The 21,187-nt window shown below is 42.6% G+C and overlaps 1 protein-coding gene across 4 annotated transcripts in view; it reads right to left on the minus strand.

The window, feature by feature from the left end:
* GPC3 (glypican 3) overlaps window positions 1–21,187 on the minus strand; it is a 446,037-nt gene that overhangs the window by 123,204 nt on the left and 301,646 nt on the right. For all 4 annotated transcript variants that reach the window (XM_065900580.1, XM_065900582.1, XM_065900581.1 and 1 more), the window contains one exon: window positions 8,832–8,952. In XM_065900580.1, coding sequence (XP_065756652.1) covers window positions 8,832–8,952 — 121 coding nt within the window. The remainder of the gene's footprint in view (window positions 1–8,831; window positions 8,953–21,187) is intronic.

Raw genomic sequence — 21,187 nt, forward strand, 5'->3', positions numbered from 1 at the left:
GCAAATTCATGCCTCGTGCTATATCACTTTCTGTTCCAAAGATGAACGGCTTAAGTAGGGGCTTCTGCTATGATTGGGAGTACTGTATTAGAAAATGTGCTTGCACGTCTGCAAGCATGTTTTGCATTATACGAGAGCCTTTGGAAGCAGAGCAAAGTCACTATACAATATTGATCTGTTCATTTTCCAGTCCTAGCTTTGTCATTTACTAACAGCATGACTTTGGACAAGTCATTCCACTCTCTTGGCTTTCATTTCCTCATCTATAAAATCAGAGGGTTGGACCCTAGGACCTAAAGGCCCCTGCAAACTATAATCCTGCACTTATGTAACACTGCCCTTTAGCACAGAAACTGGTTAATACTGAATATGAAAAGTACCTTAAATTAAATCAAAGTTTAGAAATAAACTGAGGGCAGCACAGGTTGCATTCTTTGATTGAACTGATCAATAAAGTACTGTATATGAGGGTCTATTCTGTATATGCCACTACGTTGGGTGCCACAGAAGACAAAGAGTTGTATGCATGATCCCAGACTTAAGGAGCTGACAGTCCAGAGGCAGGATATATATATATATATATTCATAAATATATCTGGGTAAAAGTTGTCTCTGAGTTTCCAAATAGTATTTGAACATACATATACCAATATACTGCTTATAATCCAGGTTTATGGGGGTAGAGAGCAATCATTTGTAACTGCTTATGTTTGCTGTGTTGCATTTGGTCAGTAGGTAGATGTAAATAGAATATGAGACCCTATGGATTTCATAGATATTTTGGAAATACATTTCTAACTTTGTAAACCTAGTAGTCTTCATAATTTGATAGAATTTCCTTTTCATATGTAAAACCTGTCTTCCCATAGCTAACACTTCTAATACTTCCTACTAAAAAAAAAAAGTTGACGGGACTTCCCTGGCGGCACAGTGGTTAAGAATCCGCCTGCCAATGCAGGGGACAGGGGTTCGAGCCCTGTTCCAGGAAGATCCCACATGCCGCAGAGCAACTAAGCACGTGCGCCACAACTACTGAGCCTGCGCTCTAGAGCCCCTGAGCCACAACTACTGAGCCCGCGAGCCACACCTGCTGAGCCTGCACTCTAGAGCCCATGAGCCACAACTACTGAGCCCGCGTGCCACAACTACTGAAGCCCGCACACCTAGAGCCCGTGCTCCGCAACAAGAGAAGCTGCTGCAATGAGAAGCCCGCACAGCGCAACGAAGAGTAGCCCCCACTCGACGCAGCTAAAGAAAGACGGCGCAGCAATGAAGACCCAATAAATAAATTAATTAATTAAAAAAAGTTTATGAAAGAGTACAATACTGCAATGAAAAAGGATCACGTATTTTCCTTCATTGCTAAGATCACAACACTGCTATCAACAACGTTTTGGCCTACCACTCTTGACTCATCTTCCATTTTTGAATAATTTAATTTAATGTGCAAGGACTAAAATACATGACCCAATTTAAGTACCTTTAATCCTGTATATTCTAAATAAAGCAAATAGTTCATTTTCAAGAAATTTAATATGAAATACTTGGGAATTCATCTTGGTGCACTATTATTAATAGTAATTAAGATATTAAAAACACATGCTCGGGCTTCCCTGGTGGCGCAGTGGTTGAGAGTCCGCCTGCCGATGCAGGGGACGCGGGTTTGTGCCCCGGTCCAGGAAGATCCCACATGCCGCGGAGCGGCTGGGCCCGTGAGCCGTGGCCGCTGAGCCTGCGCGTCCGGAGCCTGTGCTCCGCAAGGGGAGAGGCCACAACAGTGAGAGGCCCGCGTATGGCAAAAAACTAAAAAAAAAAAAAAAAAAAAAAATTAAAAAAAAAAAACAAAAAACAAAAAAACAAAAAAAACACATGCTCCCCAAAGCCACCAGACACTGTAATTATTTTTCAGTCTATTAAGCAAAATGACAGAAGATTTTTTTTAATGATAAATGTGCTTTGGAACGCATCAGCTAATTCCCTTTTGCTTCATGAAATCATGTTTAGCTCCACAGAGTCTAGGTCTGGTATTTAAAGACCAATTCACATTGTCCTTTTGTAACTCAGAAGTCATTCATTGGCTCTTGTTAACATGCCATTGTATGGAATATTACTCAGCCAAAAAGAGAAATGAAATTGAGTTATTTGTAGTGAGGCGGATGGACCTAGAGACTGTCATACAGAGTGAAGTAAGTCAGAAAGAGAAAAACAAATACCGTATGCTAACACATATATATGGAATCTAAAAAAATTAAAATATGTCATGAAGAATCTAGGGGTAAGACGGAAATAAAGACACAGACCTACTAGAGAATAGGCTTTAGGATATGGGGAGGGGGAAGGGTAAACTGGGACGAAGTGAGAGAGTGGCATGGACATATATACACTACCAAACGTAAAACAGATAGCTAGCGGGAAGCAGCCGCATAGCACAGGGAGATCAGCTCGGTGCTTTGTGATCACCTAGAGGGGTGGGATAGGGAGGGTGGGAGGGAGGGAGACGCAAGCGGGAAGAGATATGGGGATATATATATATGTATAACTGATTCACTTTGTTACAGAGCAGAAACTAACACACGACTGCAAAGCAATTATAGTCCAATAAAGATGTTAAAGAAAAAAACCAAACATTCCATTGTAGATACTCTGTCTTTCACACACACACACACACACATTGTGGCTCCATATGGAAATGGCATTTACTAGAGTTCTGCCACACTATTTGTATGTGAAGAAGTGTGACAGACACTGGCACATATTTTCATTTGGAAAGGCCTTTTTTAAAATCTGACTCTCAAAAGGTTTCTCCTTTTGTTTAGAAATGTTAGATCGGTGTTAGCTTTTCTAGCAACCACTGGAGTAGGCTAGCATTTTATGACCCTCACTGGTTTTACTGTGAGAAGACTATGGAAAAAGTTACTCAAAGCATTTTCGATCATGCCTGAGATTCATTTAGAGATTTTTAAAAATTACATACTAAGGTATGTCCTGGGTACTTTTCTGACATGTAACAACTTTATTAATTAACTGATCAAAAGTATAACTTTTGGGACTTCCCTGGTGGCGCAGTGGTTAAGACTCCACCTGCCAATGCAGGGGACACGGGTTCAAGCCCTGGTCTGGGAAGATCCCACATGCTGCAGAGCAACTAAGCCCATGCGCCACAACTACTGAGCCTACACACCTAGAGCCTGTGCTCCACAACAAGAGAAGCCACCGCAATGAGAAGCCCAAGCACCGCAATGAAAATAGCCCCCGCTCGCCGCAACTAGAGAAAGCCCGCGTGCAGCAATGAAGACCCAACGCAGCCAAAAATAAATAAACAAATAAAGTTATAAAACAAAGTGTGTAACTTTCTGTTTCAAAAGTCAGTGTCTTTTCATGACACCAGAGTAATCTGTCAGGCATCTTAAAACATACTTTTCAGGTATTGGTGAAGGGGGATGGAAGTGGAGACATTCCACTGTCTGCTGTACATTTAACATTTTCTTCGACCATTTAAAATCATTTTATGAATTCGAGATAGCTAATCAAAAGTCTGTCTGCTGTCTATAACTCAAAGTGCCTCAGTTTCCACACCATATTCTGTGGTGGTCAGTTTTCTAAGACTCTTCCCAACTGAGACTTGGTAAACAACGTGCTTACTCTTTCTTTGCTGCTGATTTTAGAGCTTCAGACTACAGACATTACTATATTAGGGACTTGGAAATCATTAGACAAATTAAGACTTTCTGCTCTTTGTACTTCTACGCATCTTTTATATATGGATCATACTAACCATAGCAAGGTGTGCCATGGCTTTAAAGATGTCGAAGGGAAGAGCACAGAGAGTGAAAGCCAGTATCCTGGATTCTAGGTCTAGTTCTACCACTTACTATATGAAGATCACTTAGACTACCAGTGCCCACAGTTTCTTCATCTGGTAAATCTAGGTAATAATGTCTGCTTCTGAGAGTCACTGTGGAGATCAATTTATGTAATGTACGTGAAAGAGCTTTACAAACAGAATTGTGCTATGCAAATTTATGGCAGAATTATTATCATTCATATGGAGTCACACGGCTAACAAGATGTGAAGGCAGGTCACCTATCTGATTCTGGAGGAAGGTGATAAATGCAAAAGTGTTTGTACAGTTTAATGTTTTCATAGCCTAATGAGAACAAGGCAGTAGAACAGAAGAATTGCATGGGGGGAAGGGCAAGTTTAAGTTCCATCTGCCCAGGCTGGAAGACTGGTGGGAAGGGAAGAATCTCTGAAAAGATGAGAGGTTACGAAGTAGAAAGGGGTGACCTGGGAACAGGGTGTTTTAAAAAGAGTGGCAGGGCAGAGAATAAAGTCACAAGACTTGTTCACAAGAGGGTGCTGGGTTAAAGCCTGACCTTGAGCCACAAATCACGGAATCACAAGGCTGGAAGGAATCTTAAGAGGCTACCTCGTCCACACCCCCACCATTCAGTTGGGTATTTCAACCATCCCAAACAGATGAGACTTTATCCAACTTTGAATGAAAAGCTCTGACACTAAATGAGCAGGTATTGACTGCTGTGGCTTCAACTGTTTACAACAGGCAGGGAAACAATTTCTGGAATTTCATTTGAACCTGAACTGAAAGGGGAAAAACAATAAACAAGCTAGATTTTCCTTGGGAACAATAACTTCTGTAGCAGTTTAGGTACTGCTAAATTAACACTAACCACATAGCTACTCTTAAGAGAGAAAATGTTACCAACAGAACTGGGTTAGAGGACAAACGGCCCACAGTGTCATGTGGGAAAGAATGTATTGTGATCATTCCTGGTATTTGCGGGTCCTTCTCTCCATGCAGGAGCCCTGAAGCAGGATACTAAGAAAAACAAAATTTGGTTTTTTTAAAGCAATATGGCCCAGCAAATTCCAGGACTGACACTGAAGACTTAAAAGAGTTCAATTCCTCTCCTAACACTAGACAATAAATCCTCACACAAATTAGAAACTGAAAAGGAAATAAAAAGGGTCCTCATTTCCAATCGTGGGAATGTTACACAAGAACTCTGGCTTGGAAGGAGGAAAGGAGGACATTCCACACCTGCAGGCCTTCCCAGGAAAGGGGCCCAGGCCTGACCCCGAACCCATCCCCTCAAGGTTACACCGTGAGACTGTCAATATGGAAATAATGCTACATTATTCCCTTAGTGAATATATTATTTCCAGTGCTATCAACAGTAACCATAACCTGAAAGGAGGCAGCTGAGAATTTCCATGGAAGAAAGTGAAGAGTTATTTTGGGATGTGCTCATAAACGGCCTAGCTACAGTCCATCTGGATGGACACACATGGGCACAGACAGAAGTATCTCCGCATTTATAGTTGTGTACGTTGGAGCATCCTACTGTAGTTTAATAGATGCAGCACCAAGTGAGTGGCTTAGGAAAATAACATTACACTCCTGGATTCAGCACTCACTTACATGTGAACCAGGGCAAGTTAACTTGATTTTACCTCCTCATCACGAAAACTTTAGGTCAATTTAGCCAGGTATTCAGTGAATCCAGATGTTTGGCAGTGTACAGGAAACAACATCTGGATGATTAACTGAATTTTCAACTGAACTTACCGGATGTCTTGGCAGCATGTCTGCACAGCCCTTAATGGCTTTCTGCCTCAGTTTCCCTAGCTATAAAAAAGGGACAGGGCTTCCCTGGTGGCGCAGTGGTTGAGAGTCCGCCTGCCGATGCAGGGGACACGGGTTCGTGCCCCGGTCCGGGAAGATCCCACATGCCGCAGAGCGGCTGGGCCCGTGAGCCATGGCCGCTGGGCCTGCGCGTCCGGAGCCTGCGTGTCCGGAGCCTGTGCTCCGCAACAGGAGAGGCCACAAGAGTGAGAGGCCCGCGTACCGCAAAAAAAAAAAAAAAAAAGGGACAAACATTATCACTTACCTCACAGGAGGTAGTGAGGATGAAATAATATCCAAGGATAACAATGAGTTCCTGAAAAGCATGGTTCTTTGACAGTACTATACCTTATACAATTCCAGGCTGGATATTTTTTCCAACATGAGCAGTTAGACTTTTAGGACATGAAAGCACTTTGAAATATGGTTCAATGCTATACAAATACAACACATTATCATCACCATCATCCTAACATTCTTCTTTATGACTTCTCTAAAGTATCTCACTTTCAGATTGAGTCATGGCCAAAATATGAACTTTACCGAAGGTCTGAAAGAAGACATGTTTTGGCCATGTAAAGCAACACAGATGAGAAAAAAAAAATCAGTGTGGGTGTTTGGAGCCCAACCAATTTAACAGCTCGACTGAAACAGGTAAAACTGGTCTATCAATGAGAATTATTGGTTGCTCAATGGTATTTGTAAGGGAACCAAAAATGTTCACACATACACCCACGGCAAACGTAATTATAATGGTGACCTTTCCGACACTGACAATATACACTTCCCTACATATGAAGTGGCTTCAGCTTTTGTGGCTGGAAGTTAGTGTAAATAGAAAGAAGGAAACAATATGGGAGAGAAAAGAGATGCGTCAAAGGGATCTTTTTGATCCACCCAAAATTTGGGTGGCAGAATTAGACTGGCAAAAAGTATTGGAATACTGCTCCCTTTCAAACTCACTCAAGTCCTGCCTACAGAGAAAATCCTGAATGGACTAATCATCTTAACTGTGTCACGCACATGCAATTATATATTTGTGTATATATGTAAAAGTGTATAATCATATATAAATTTTATATAATGGGATAATATAAATAGATATAGATACATAGATATAATTTCTCATCCTCATAATGACCTTGTAAGGGACGGTTTTGACAACTCTAAGTACTATAGATGAGAAAACTAAAGCTCAGAGAGGTTGAATGATTTGCCCAAGGTTATATATCTAGTAAGATACACAGGTGAATTCAGATCCATCTGGATCCAAAGACCATCTTCTTTTCATGATATTACATGGTCTCCCACAGCATTAATATCAAACATCCAAAGTCTTTACTAAAGGGGCTTGCTATAAATATTTTTAGAGACTATTGGATCATATGGTCTGATGCAGCTTTCCCTTTTTTCACGGTGGGCATCCAGTCACAGGTCTTTCTCTGATATTTCTTATGAAATCCTTCTTACACTAGCCTAGTCCACCTTAGGCCTAAGCGAACCACCCAAAACTGACGAGCAGCGTCACTGCCTGGCTCTTCATTATAGGCTGCCTTTTATTTGTATTTAAGCACTTTCCGTGCTTGTGCGTCTCCTCCAAGGAAGCTGTGAAAACAGGTTAGACTTCCTTTGAATCCTCAAACTCCCTGGTACCTGGCTGAGCACACAGTAGGTGTTCCTTAACGTCTGTTGACCAAAGAGATCTGTTGACAATATTCTTCATTTAGAATTAGGGGCACAGTAATGGACCCTGAGATTTTAGCCTCACCAGTGCTTGGGTCTAGCCAGTGGAGTGGAGCCACACAGACACATCTGGTTTGAGATAATCTGGAGATAATTCAGAGGAGCAATACTGCCGTTGTCCCCAGGTAAAGCACACCAGTTCAGCAGTGAGTGGTTTACACTGTGCTCTGAACTCTTCAGAGGTGTGTTTTGAAATAATCATACTATATCCACCCAGGCTTTATAGAACTCAGTGAGGTTGTGAGTTCACCAAAAGAAGGATCTGTTATGCAAACACTGCCACTATCCAGCAGTAACAGCTATTTATTACCCCAAAGTGTAGTGAATACTTTCACATGCCATTTGCAGTGAAATATACCACTATTAGAAAGCCCTTCCAAACATTTTCTAGAAACCGCAAAAATTTCACTGCTAAACTTCATATTAAAAAATGAAATCATGCCAGCGTTGTCATACAGAAACCTCTGTCCTTGCATAAGGATTTTAGTTTCATTAAGTTCTTCCTAGGCTACAAATAGAAGTCAGTGGTGCCAGCGCCTTCCCACCCATGGACCATGGGGTAGGAACACTGTCACTCTGGTATCTGGTGGCATTTTTGATGGCATTTAAAAATTGTGGCCACAAAGCAATCACAAGCAGATGGTACAACTAACTTCTATTTGTGTCTTAGTTACTAAACTCCTCCTAAGAGGAAAAACTGTGTACAGGTTAAGGGAATCTGTGGGTGTCTCGGTGCATGGCAGTGAGTCAGAAGTTGGCAAGGGTGCAGTGAAGCTGGTCCTCTCGTATCTTGCTGGTGGCAGTGAAAGCTGATACATCCCCACTGGAGAGTGGTTTGGAAACATGCATTAAAATGCTCATATCCTTTACCCCAATAACCCCAGTATTTTAAGAAAATGATCTAAGATCAGGAGATAGCGCTATGCAGGAGAGGTAGCTTTATTTATAATGGCAAAAATTTGAAGCAATCTGAATGCATAGCAAAAGCAGATTGATTAATTATAATTAATACTTAAAGGAATCTTTTGCGGCCACAGAAAATGATTAATATGAAGATATATGGCAACATGAAAAAGTGTTTCCAATATAGTGTTAATTTTAAGAACTAGAAATCACTTGTATACTTCCAATTATGTAAAAAGTCTGTGTGATTTTATGAACAAATATTAAAAAAGAACGTGTAAAAATGAAAACAAAATAGACTAGCTGGGTTGTGGGAAGTGCTTTTCCTTCTGTTTTCTCTTATATTACAATGTTTTCTTTATAATTTAAAAGTGGGATGGAAAACAAGGGTCAGAAGTCCTTTTCTAGCAGAGAGAATCTTTGAAGAAAATGAACAATGGCTGCCTCTCCAAAAGCCCAAGAACACAGTTTGAACACTGGACATCATCCATCCACCACTTTTTTGCCATTTCCATTTCTTGTTGGATACACACATACCTGGTTAATGTGCTTCAGTTTGTCAATAATTTGACTGACCACTGGCTCAGGGCCCTTCATTTTCAGCTCGTGCAGGTTGAACTGATTTTTCATTCCATTTCTTGCTGCCTTTTGGCTGTATCTGGGAAACACGAAGGTAAAGAAAAGGTTTGTCACAAGAGAGTTCCAAGCAAAGTGCAAGCTGACTGTATTTGGCACCAATGGTCAAGCTGACCGCAAGCTCTCTTCAGCCTTCCAACCCATGGGATGACTGCATGGTACTACCCATGGGTAGACCGCTCCAGATAGGGTCTATCTGCAGTAGAGAACATTCAACAGTCAACAAGTATTCATTCAACATCCTTTTCTTCTAGGTGTTGGAGATACACCAATGAACAAGACGGACAAGGTATCTGTCCTTATTGTGCCCTCAGTCTAGTGTACAGTCCAGAGAGCATGCAGAGTGAGAAGAGCTATGCTAAGGGAGCTGCTGGGTCTCGGCCAGGGAAGCACACAGGAAGGTCCTTAACTCTGAGTACGCTTTCTACTCATTTGAAGAAGAAAGACTCTTGCGTGTTCTTTACCTCTTCCTTCTTCTCCACTTCTTCCTCCCATCATTTCCTGCAGGTCTGGGAGCTGGGTTGCTTTTCAGGACGCTTTCCTAAGCCATTTGCAGCATAAATTATGCCGGCCAGCTTCTGTCTGTGTTCTCCACGGGAAGACAGAACACCAGCTCAAGGGAAGGTTTTAACTTGCTGCCCCCGGATAAGCCATAGGCTTTCGCTTCAGGATTGAAGTTTCAAGGTATCTATGGACATCCTTACCAATGCGAGAATGGGGATATTAACAATCCTGGGCAATTCTGCCTTTCAGTGTGGGGCTTTGGCAACTTTGACTGGGACAGTAATTCACTACTGAGGTGGCTGCTTCACTGCCCCCATGGTTCCAGACCTCTACGTAGAGCTACTCCTCATCTTGCAAAACAAAGCAAACAAACGCCAAACAGAACAAGAAACAGATTTCATTTCTTCCTTTATCTTCCATCATGTAGAAAGACCAGGACACTGTTACCAAAGTGGGAAGAGGTTTTTGATCCCTTTTTTGCTTTTTGTTCATCCTGATAATGGAATATTTTCTTAAAGAAATGGAAAAATTGGCAGGTTTTTTGCCCCTACTTTATACATTTAAAAAAATTTACAATAACGCAGTAGAATTAAGGGTAAATTCATATTTCTTTTACTAATATTTTTAATTACAAAAATAATAGTGCTCATTATAAACAGTTCAAATGTATAGAAATAAGCAAAGCACACAGCAAAAGTTCTTGTATCATCCTATCCTTCCATGAGAGAACCATGGTTAACAGTTTGATATGTATTCTTCTAGGGGTTTTCACATGCATATACTAACATGTAGCTTTAACCAAAACTGGAATCATACTAGTCATATTGATTTGCAACTTATCACTTAATATAAATCTTGAATATATTTCCACGTCAGAACATAAGTAACTGCCTTGTTCTTATTCCTCCGTATGGCTAGATCGTAATTTGTTTATCCAGTCCCTTACTGATAAACAATTGAGATATTTCTAATATTTCGCTAATATAAACAATGCTGCAAAGAACATCCTTGCATACCAATCTTTGTACATTTACATTAATATCTATAAAGGATAAGTTTCTAGAATTTAATCAGTTTGTATTTCTAATCCCAAATTATGACATGCAATGAATCATTAATACTACCGTATTTTTGCACAGCATTTTACAAAGCAGTTTTGTATTACTCAGCTCATCTGAGCTTCTCAACCACAGTGTGAGGTGACAGGGGAGACCTCATTATCTCTTTATTACTGAAAATTTCACAACTTCAGAAGATACCGATCTGACTGTGTTAGATGCTCCCTTCCATAATATAATGCATCTGCCAATATTAAGGACATGATTTGATGCTACCACGCATGATAGCAGAGGAGGTCAGGAAATCAAGGTCTGACTTTTATAACTGAAAGTCATCTTCCGAGAAGAAAAATATTTTGTAGGAACGTTGAAGAGAACATCTGATTGCATTTCTTCTAAAATGGTAGCCTAACACGTTCAGCTTACCTAACTTTAAAAGTTAGTGAATACACAGATCACCAACCATCAAATACCAATTGCCTTTGGGGGCTGTATTAAAGCAACATTCTTTGTTTATATATCTGGTGTGAACCAGCTCCCCACTAGCCTCCTTTTTTTTGGTTCATATACAATGCTGTCTGTTTAAATATAATCCCCGTCTTGATGATACTGCCAACTCCATCTCCTTCTTCTTTACATCTACTGATACCTGAAGCAGAGACCCAAGTGACAGGGAAAGACGTAAGGCTCATTATAAATCTTCTGAAATGAACTTCAGGAATGTGTCCCTAGAGACATTTCCCTGGGCTTTGCTCCTATCGAAGCCTGCCGGCCGCTTTTATGCCCACTCCTACAAAACAAACCTCTTCCTGAAGTTTATTATCCTCATTGGAATACTGTAAAGACATCTGCCAACTTAGTGATTTTGCCCTGTACTGCCTCTTCCAAATCATTTATAAATATTAAGTCAAATTAGTCCCATAGCTGATCCCTTGCGGCCCTACTGTCTATTTTCTGCCATTCAGAAAAATGCCCCTTTAGCTCTATTTTTTTTGTTTCTTACCTCCAAGCCATGGACTTGGTGCTAAGGAGACAGCACTAAACACTGCTCCCCAGTCCCATCGTGACTCAATTTTTTAAAAACAGCTTTGAGTTTAAAAGCTTGCCAAACTTTCTGAAAGTCGAAATAGCATCCACTGTTCTGCTCTATCCATGTGCTATTTAAATCCTCAAAAGACTCTAGTAAATTAAGCATGGTTTCTGGTTACAGAAGTGTTGGGAAGAGCTGGCCTATGGCTTAGCTCTAAAACTTTATTTTATTTACTGCATGAAGCAGTAACCAAAAGTACTGGTTCGACTGATGTCTACAGCTGCTAAAATTTAGTGGCACTATTTTAAAACTATTCAAAAACTCTGATCTTGCCCTATCCCTTTAGGTGTCTCAATATCTCTCCCCCATCCCCAATACCATGTTCTGTTTCTTACGTCTCTACTCTTTCTCCTTAGCCAGACAAAATGTAGAACAGAATCTTAAAAGCCATGAGTGTTAAAATGGCATACTATGCAGACATTAAAAGAACAAGTAGATCTATATGTGTTGATATAGAACCAAATCCAAGATACATTGTAACAAATACAAGTACTGGTTAAGAACGTACACAGTGTGATTCTATTTGCGGTAAAAATGGGTCTGCATACGCATTACTCTCATACACTTTATATGTGTCCAAATATACACAGAAACTTTTTAGATGGATCCATAAAAGAATGGTAAAAGTGGTTACTTCCAGTGAGTAAGATTTTGGAGGAAGTTTGACTTTTTTCTTTTATGTCCTTCTATGTCTTTTACACTTTAAAATCTTAAAATAATTTAATTTTTAATGAGCGAAATTTTATATAGTAGTTATTTTTAAGGCAAAACAAAACAAAACCAAACCACCATAGCAAGAACAAAAAACATCCAGAGACTGTCATACAGAGTGAAGTAAGTCAGAAGGAGAAAAACAAATATCGCATATTAACGCATATATGTGGAACCTAGAAAAATGGTACAGATGAACCGGTTTGCAGGGCAGAAATAGAGACAGATGTAGAGAACAAACGTATGGACACCAAGGGGGGAAAGCGGCTGGGCGGGGGGCGGGTGGTGTGATGAATTAGGAGATTGGGATTGACATGTATACACTGATGTGTATAAAATGGATAACTAATAAGAACCTGCTGTATAAAAAAATAAATAAAATAAAAATAAAAAAAGAACAAAAAACAAACAAAAGGAAAATAAAAAGTGGGCCTAACTCCTATGCATAGCTCAGGGACTCTGGGAAATCTTTCTTGTTAATAAGAGTTATGTTGGCCCTCACTAGAACCCTGGTTTTAAGGTGATTTCTTATGAGAACACATATTTAGGCCAATATACACAATGTCACCCTGGAATTCCTTCACACCTCAGATGGCTATCATCAGGTCACAAATTCTACTTCGTTAGGTTAAACACAGCTTATATGTTTTCTACTCTTCAATGAGGTAACGCTAGCCTGTCTATTTCAAAAGGACAGTCAATGTATTAGTGAGGATGTGACTAAGAATGTGCATTATTCTGAGTACCCCCTCTCAAAATGGAGGCCAAAAAAGCCATTCAAGTTCTTACCCACCTTCCCGGCAGACGCCTAGTCCTCTTCTCATGGGCCTTGAGGGCCTCCTAGAACCACTGTGATTCATTCTGAACTGCTGTCCTTGTACCCAAATGTATTGTGGGTACCATGCTGAGTTGCCTGTGCTCCTTTTACGTACATTCATCTGCCAGCCCCTATAGGCTGTGAGCTCTTTGAAGGCAGGGGCTTGGTTAGTTCTGTTTTGTAGCACCTAAAGCACCTCCTGGTGTTGTAATAACACAAGCTGTCAGTACTGAGCGCTTTCTCTGTGCCAAATACTGTTCCAAGCACTGAGGAAAACAAAGCCCTGCATCACCACACCTAATCCTAACAACCCGATGAGGCAGACAGTGTTATCGTCAGCCCCTTCTTGCCGATGAGAGCGCCGAGGCACAAAGTGAAGCCACTTGCCCAAGGTCACACAGCTAGTCAATAGCAAAGCTGGAGTTTGAACCTTTGAGTCCATGTCCCGCTGCCTCTGTTCTTAACCACTCTGCTGCTATTGCTTCCTTAGAGCTAATGCATGCTGACTAAATATCTGACGTTTCCACACCACACTGCCCCACTGTATGAGACAATTAGCCAGCCACTGGTAATGGTCTACAAGCCTTGCAACAGTGCCTGCAACAACTGCTGTCTTTATCTACTCACCAGATTCCTGGGCTTGCCCTTCAAAAGCCCTTGGGGAGAGCCCCGTGTATGGAGTTTCTTCTCCCAAACAGAAATCCAACAGCATCACTATTCAGTGAAATATTTGTATTCTTGAAAGATAAGGTATTGAAGTTAGAGAAGTAATACACTACCACCACCCGGCACTAGACAAACACCAAAGGTGATCTGAAATCTCTAAGGACAATAGGCAAATGAATGCTGGAGAATGTCTCCCCGCCTTGCAGCAATGCAACACATGTGATGTAACCCCAGGGAATTTTAGGTAACATGCACACTCCGAGCTTCAAGGACAGAGGGACTCAGTTAGGGGTGTCTCTGTAGAGGTGCATTAATGAATTAATTAATTCAACATTTCACTTCCACTCACTCCCTCTGTGCCACTGGTGTACGATGGTCCATGACAGGCTTTGAATGAGGACGAGTCACTGCAGCCACAAGTCTCCTCATCCAGACTGCCTAGAGTGTCAGGAATGGGGACACCGACGGCCATGCGGGATTTTAAGGATGGGTTATCTGCTTAGTAACGCTCATCTCTAATTAGATTAATTGTCCTCTCTCCAGAACACTGCTTTTTTCCTAAAGCTTTGACACGGTTCTGGCAACGAATACTGGCCAGTGGAGGAGGAAAAGTAGAGAGAAGTTCCTACCTCCTAAATGGAAACTTTTCTTAACTGGACATGTTAGGTGCGATGTCAGAAGTGTCACCTTTAAGCACCACTTGTGGTGTCTCCTTCCCCCACCCAGTGTGGTATCTGCTTAGCACGAAAACGACTGCCTTATTTCCAAGCAAACCTGATTTGTGAAGTGAAAGGGGGACATGCCTCTGTTCAGGCAGATTGGTCAGGGATTGGGGGGTGGGGGAGGAAAACCTGTGCAAAAGCTGCAAAGAGAAAAGGAACCTAATTAAAACAGGACATCTGGGCGTGCTGGTCTTGGGACAGCTGAAGCAAAGAGAGCACAGGTGTAGTGGATTCAAATATAGAACATTCAAAGTGGAAGCACACTTAAGAGTGCATCTTGTCCAATCCACTCATCGTGTAGATGAAGAAACCGAGACCCTGAGAGGGACTTTCCCAAGTAGGTAGCATCGTAACTCCCACCTTTAGAAGAAATTCCTTCTTTAAAAGGTTCCTTAAATGCACGTTGCTGATTTTTGAGAGAGAAGTTCCTAGAAAATTCACTTTCCTTCTTCCCCTAGGCATTAGACTAGTGGCAAGTATTTGAAAGCAAGTCTTAGAAAAACCAACTTGTCCCCCTCCCCCCACCAATTATTTAAGTTCACGTTGCTGCCGGGGTTATAGATGACCTACAAATAAGTTACAGTTCTCACATTCTCAGAGCGCCATCTTCTGGAGAGACTGCAGTATTGCAAGTAGCCCTTTACCCAAACTCAGTAATTTATCACTGTTTCCTTGGAAAGTACTCTGGCTGCAACAATCACTGTGAAAAAATGGTATAATTTAAAGAGTGTAAGTAGCTTTAAAAACAAACTAGAGGGACTTCCTTGGTGGTGCAGTGGTTGGGAATCCGCCTGCCAATGCAGGGGACACGGTTTCCAGCCCTGGTCTGGGAAGATCCCACATGCCGTGGAACAGCTAAGCCCATGCACCACAACTACTGGGCCTGCGCTCCAGAGCCCGTGATACACAACTACTGAGCCCACGTGCCACAACTACTGAAGCCCACGTGCCTAGAGCCCGAGCTCCGCAACAAGAGAAGCCACCGCAATAAGAAGTCCGCGCACCGCAACGAAGAGCAGCCCCTGCTCGCCGCAACTAGAGGAAGCCCGTGCGCAGCAACAAAGAAGACCCAACACAGCTGAAAATAAATAAATGAATGAATAAAACAACTAGAACACAGGGCAGAAAACCCTTATTAATAGGCCTGAGAAAATGTTCTTTTTCTATGCAAGATGCAGTCTAATTTACATAAATGAACAGAAGAATAAAGGTGGAAATAGCTGAGTTTTGTAAATATGCTTAATAAAGAAAGCAACAATTTGCTTCTCATTTATTTATGCACATATTTAAAGAAAAATGTTTTTCATAATTGTTGGTACAGCAGTACCACTTCAGAACAAATTTCAGCCAGGAGAGTGCTAGAAACAGGTATGACCATAGTACTCCAAGAAGTACTTCTATTCTCAAACAATAGCCTTTCAGAAATTACAAATAGATTTCAACAGAAAGGAAGCAAAAGGTAGAGAAGAAATCAGGGAGGTGTAAACCCATTTATACCTCATTTAGTGGACATTACCTATATAAGGGAGTAACTGTATTAGAATCTGTTTTCAGCCTATTTTCAAACCTCACTGTGAGGAGAGACTAAAAGATTGGTCTTGGAATATAATCAAGAAGTCATTTAGACCTAGAGAAGCGAAGAATATTTTCCAGATGGTGAGGAAAGCTTGAGGAGTTGATATCGCCCGCCACAGGGAGAAGAGTCTGTGGCTGTGGGGAGACAGAGAGAAAATGCCTGAGATGGGAGCCCCTGAATGTCTGAAGAGGCAGACTCTGTAGAGGAGCCTGGAGCTAAGGAGAGAAAAAAGTAAATAAGGAAACAAAAGTGATTCTTGCGAGAACTGCAGGATAGGCAGAGCCTGATGTGTGGGAACGCTGGTGTGAACTGCTTTCTGGGCTTTCAGCCCTGACCACAAGCGGCCAGGATACTAAGCCAGGGCAAGCAGGGCTGGTGAAGGGTTCTCTGAGGGGTGTCCTTGAGGGGAATATACCAAGGAGGAAAGGAATTTGATCCAGTGTAAGGCTTATAAAAACAACAAAAAATATGTAATTCAAAGCTCAATAATTGGGGGTGGAAATGTCAGAGCAAGGTGTGTGATGGGGATTTATTACTAAATCACCCCAAACTCATTTACCGAGTCCTTCTGGCCCAGAGAAGTAGCCCGGAAAACCAGATGTTTTCTTGTCCCACTGGAGTTAAATGAAAAGGAAATGATCTTTACCTGTTTTGTAGTTTTTTTTTTTTTTAAGTTAGGTTTTAACTCAAAAATATTTGAGTTGGAAAGGACCCCCAAAATCATTTAGTTCAATGCACTCCTGTTAACAGATGGGCAAACTGAGCCCCAGAGAGATCAAGCAGTAGCCACGCAAATTATTATTGGCAGCGCTGCTGGTGGAACGTGACTGGAGCTGTAACTTCCCCCAAATAGAAGAGCCAAGAAGAAGGGGTCAAAGAACAGGTCACACACCTCAACACTTGACAACATTGTATGAAAGTAACTGATTTTCAAAATAATGATCAATAATTATTTTTAAGACGTAAAATTTAGTCTGGTCTACATAGTTTACTGAGGCAGCAAAGACAATACATTTTAGAAAGGCTGAGTCACGTGGCGGAATAAGCACTGGCTTTGGAGTCAAGACATAGGTTCAAAAGCTGGTACTGTGTGACTTCTGACAAGTAACTAAACCCTGCTGAACTTGAGCTTAAATGCCACCTGCATTTGTTTTGAGGATTAGTTGATATAATGAATGTTAGTAAACTGAGATAACATAGGTGAAGTGTTTACAAGAGGGCTCAGCACATCTATGAGAGGGCTGGTATTATTATGTGAAAGCACCCAACACACAATGGGTGTTCAATAAATGTTACTTGGAAGAGGATTTCTTGAGGGAGGATGAGTAAACCTTGCAATGAATAGTTAGGGGAAGCTTTAAATCTGCTCGTCCCCACACTGAGAGGACTTAGGAAAGTGTGAGTAGCCAGCTCTGAGCAGAGATGTCCTCACAAAGCTTCCAGGGGATGGGGCACCTGAGGCGGAGAACTTACTGGTTAGGACTTCGAATGGTTCAGAATTAATTTTAGTCCACTGAAGAACAGATCGTTTACCTGTGGCCCAGGGCAGATAGGTAAGTTTCCCAAGTGATCAACTTTGGGTGTCAGAAGCCTTTTCACTGTCTCCTCCCACCACATTTCATATTCCTCCGCTCTGTGACAGAAAAGTCACTTTTTCAAATCATTCTCTTTGGAACACTGCTTTGTTTGTCCTGGGTCCCTGAGGGGTCTCCAACAAACATCTATTCTTTAATGCAGGGATCTTCAAAATGAAGAATAGGACTCTCAAAGTCCACTTCCAATCACACTTCACTGACCCAAGACCAGTTTGAGGGAGAGGCAACGTCTGAGTTAGGGAAGAGTGTGACTTGTGAACCTTTTTCTCGCGTTGCGTTTCACAAAGGAAAGCCTCCTAACTGTTGTGTCGGATGTCCTGCTGAACTTTATTTAATGAACCGCCAAAGATTATGAGCAAAGGATAAACTGTTTTCACATGAATGGGTACTGCTGAAATACTTTAAAAGAAAGCTCAACATTCCTGCCACTATTTTGCTGTTAGCTTCTGCTGTCTTAGCCACAGTCATTTACAGGCTCTGAAACCTTCAAGGTGCAGGATTAGGCCCCTCCCGAGATCCTGGGCCAATGGTGACAAAGGCAGGAAGGTGATAGCTTAGCTGCCCGGCCTATCAGGCCCCAGTCTCTGGAATTAGTCTTTTGCTCCTCGGAGCCAGTATTTCATGCTTTGGAGTGAATCTCAGATGTGCAGGCATGACTTCCTTTTGCCCACTATATTTTCCCGGGCCATACGGCCTGAATTCCACCTTGGTTTCCTCGTTTGTATTCACCCCCAAGTCAGTCCTCTGCTTTCTCCAGTGCCCGGCACACAGTAGGCAGTCAATAAGCATCTGTTGAACTGAACTGAGTCTGAAGACCTCACCCGAAGCTCACCTTCGGTGGTGGAGACTCTGACCTATTCGGCCCAGCTCTTGTCAGTCTGTTCCCCTGGGGTCTTCCCCCCCAAATCTGCAGCCAGTGACTGAGGACCTGTCTTACACTGGACTTTTGTCTGGGTCCTGCCAGGAAAACCTGCCCCTGTGTCCCACCTGCTAGATTGCGCCACTGTGGAAACCAACGGCTAGCTAGGGAACGGCAGAGTTCCTGCCCGGTGCCCCAACAAACATCAGTATTCAGGTGGTGGGTCACTTCCCACTTGGGCCAGCCAGACGGGAGAGTTCCCATAGCCCAAGCACCACTCCTTCAGCCTCTGTCCCATCCCCAGGGACCAATCACTGGGCCCCTGACACTGAGCCCACCCAAGATACACACCTGCTAGTAATATCAATTTGCATCACAAACCCTTTTCCAATACTGTAAACTTTGGCCTACTTCTGGGCCTGATTTAATGAGATTTTACTGTTGTGAAAACAAATATTCTAACCCATCTGTTATATTTGTATGGTCAAGGCAGTAACTTTGAGAGGGTTCCAAATCTGATGGTGAAATTTCTAGGTTCTCAGTTTTGGGGGTCAGAGAAAGGATTTGCTGTCTTCCATCAGTATAGAATGCAAATACCCTTTATTCCACACTTACCTATTAAGCACTTACATAGCCCTGTGCTCAGCCACAGAACCGTGACAGTTGGAGGTACTGAATTTTCCAATGTTCTAGCTCATTATCTCCAGTTTGTATCTCACGGACCAGTTCCTGGTTTTGGCTTTGGCAAATCTGGTCCTCAGAAAATGAAATCTTCAACTAGTGACCGTGTTGGATTCCCCTGCAAACCTGTGATGGAGAGCATGCAGCTCTACCACTTCATGAGCCGAGGACACACACAGCAGCCTACATCACATCACGACACCCAGAGAGCTGGCACAGAACGCCATCGTGGCTGATGGGAGGGAGAAGGAACTAGCAAGAATAAGGTGTTAGACTTGCCCAAGGACGCTGAAAGGTCTGGTCTGAAGAAAGTGGAGCCGCCACTTCTGCCGCCTTCTCTTAAAATCAGCCTCAGAGCCCCAGAATCTAAGCTGCAGTCAGAGCCCTGGGTAGCAGAAGGAAACACACTCAGCAGGTGTTTGCCTGGTGGAAGACAGTGGCCACGGTGGGCATGGCCAGAGGAACCAGAACAGAGCTACGAGCACAGGGGAAAGAGCCTACCACACTGCCAAGGTCTGACTAGCAGAATAGCTCTGCCCTTGGCAGGTCCAAGCCTGGCACTGCCGCTCTCTAGTTGCCAGCAATAAAACTAAAGAATAACGGAGGGAAAGAAAGGTGAACTGAAGTGTAAACCACCCCCATTCCAACCGCCCCAGGAGCTGCAGGTGCCTTTAGCTCCTTGACTCTTTGCACCTGCTCTCCTGCCGGAACAAGTGGCCTATTGTGTGAGGCTGTACACAGGGAGGTGCTAAACAAACAAAAGTGACTCTGCTGATCGTAAAATAGATGGGATTCCAGGAGAACTTTACCAAGCCAAATAAAAGTGATTGTAAAAAGCACTTGGTGAAACATAAACTGCTACATACACAAATACTTCATAAAAGCTCACAGCAATGCACACAAGGACAGCCAGGTCAAAAATTACCCTAGCTCTCTAGCCCAGAGGGTCTCGGAAAAGAGAGAATGTTCTCCCTCCCTTGGGTTTTCTCAGCCACTTTGTACCCTCTGCTCTTACCTGCCCTTCAGCCCTCGGCATTCCTCTAGATGTATCTCTCCCCTCAATGATATATCTCTGTGGTTAGAGGGCTTCTAATTTTCATTCTGGGTGGTTTGTGTCAAATATTATTAGGAGCAACAGACACTGAATTCCCTTTCTTTTGCTCAGAAGCTCCACTGGGGTCACGAGGTGCTATGGGGGAAGACAATTTCTTTAAGGTTTAATCGTGTGAATTTCACACCAAACTCTCCAACATCAGAAACTGAGACCTCTTACAACATCTCAAACAGCCAACCTACCTGCTCCCCTGTAGCCCCAAAGATACCTGGAGGATCTCTTCTAATGAGAATGATTACGCCCCGGGGCTCCTTTTGAATCGCTTTCACTTTGGTCTGTTTGGGAAGCCATCAGGGAAAGAACTGGAAATTCAAAGTCACCAAGGCGGCTTTGTGGCATCCCTCCTCCTCTCAGACTCCTCCCTCCCTCAAATATCCTTGCCATAGGATCTCATGGCCTGTTAGAGCTTGAAAGAGCTTTAGAGGTCATCCTGTCTAACTCCTTCATTTTATAAATAAAATGCTGAAGGGCTGTGACTTGCCCAAGATCACACAAACCAGCTCGTGGTAGAGTTAAGACCCAGGCTGGACTTCCAGTCTAGGGCTAAAGGGTCTCTACTTGCATGGGCTCCACAGCTCCACAGGGGATACATAGGCAATGGCTTCATCATAAGAGATATTGTGTAGAGGAGATGGAATGGAGGTCATCGGCTCTTTCTCCCAGGAGATGCCACCTTCCGGCCCTGAGAAAATCTGAGAGCACAGAAGCATAGTGCAAGAGGCAGGAAAGGTACTGCAACTTTACTGGGTCTGGACTGGGGAGAGACCAAGGAAAGGATAGGATTTCGCAGCACAGGCCAGGGAAAGCCAGACAGGACACCCACCCCAGTTCTGCTGGACTAGAGAGGAGAGCAAGCTTAGATCA

This window comes from Phocoena phocoena, chromosome X (genome assembly GCF_963924675.1).
Source record: "Phocoena phocoena chromosome X, mPhoPho1.1, whole genome shotgun sequence".
Lineage (NCBI taxonomy): Eukaryota > Metazoa > Chordata > Mammalia > Artiodactyla > Phocoenidae > Phocoena > Phocoena phocoena.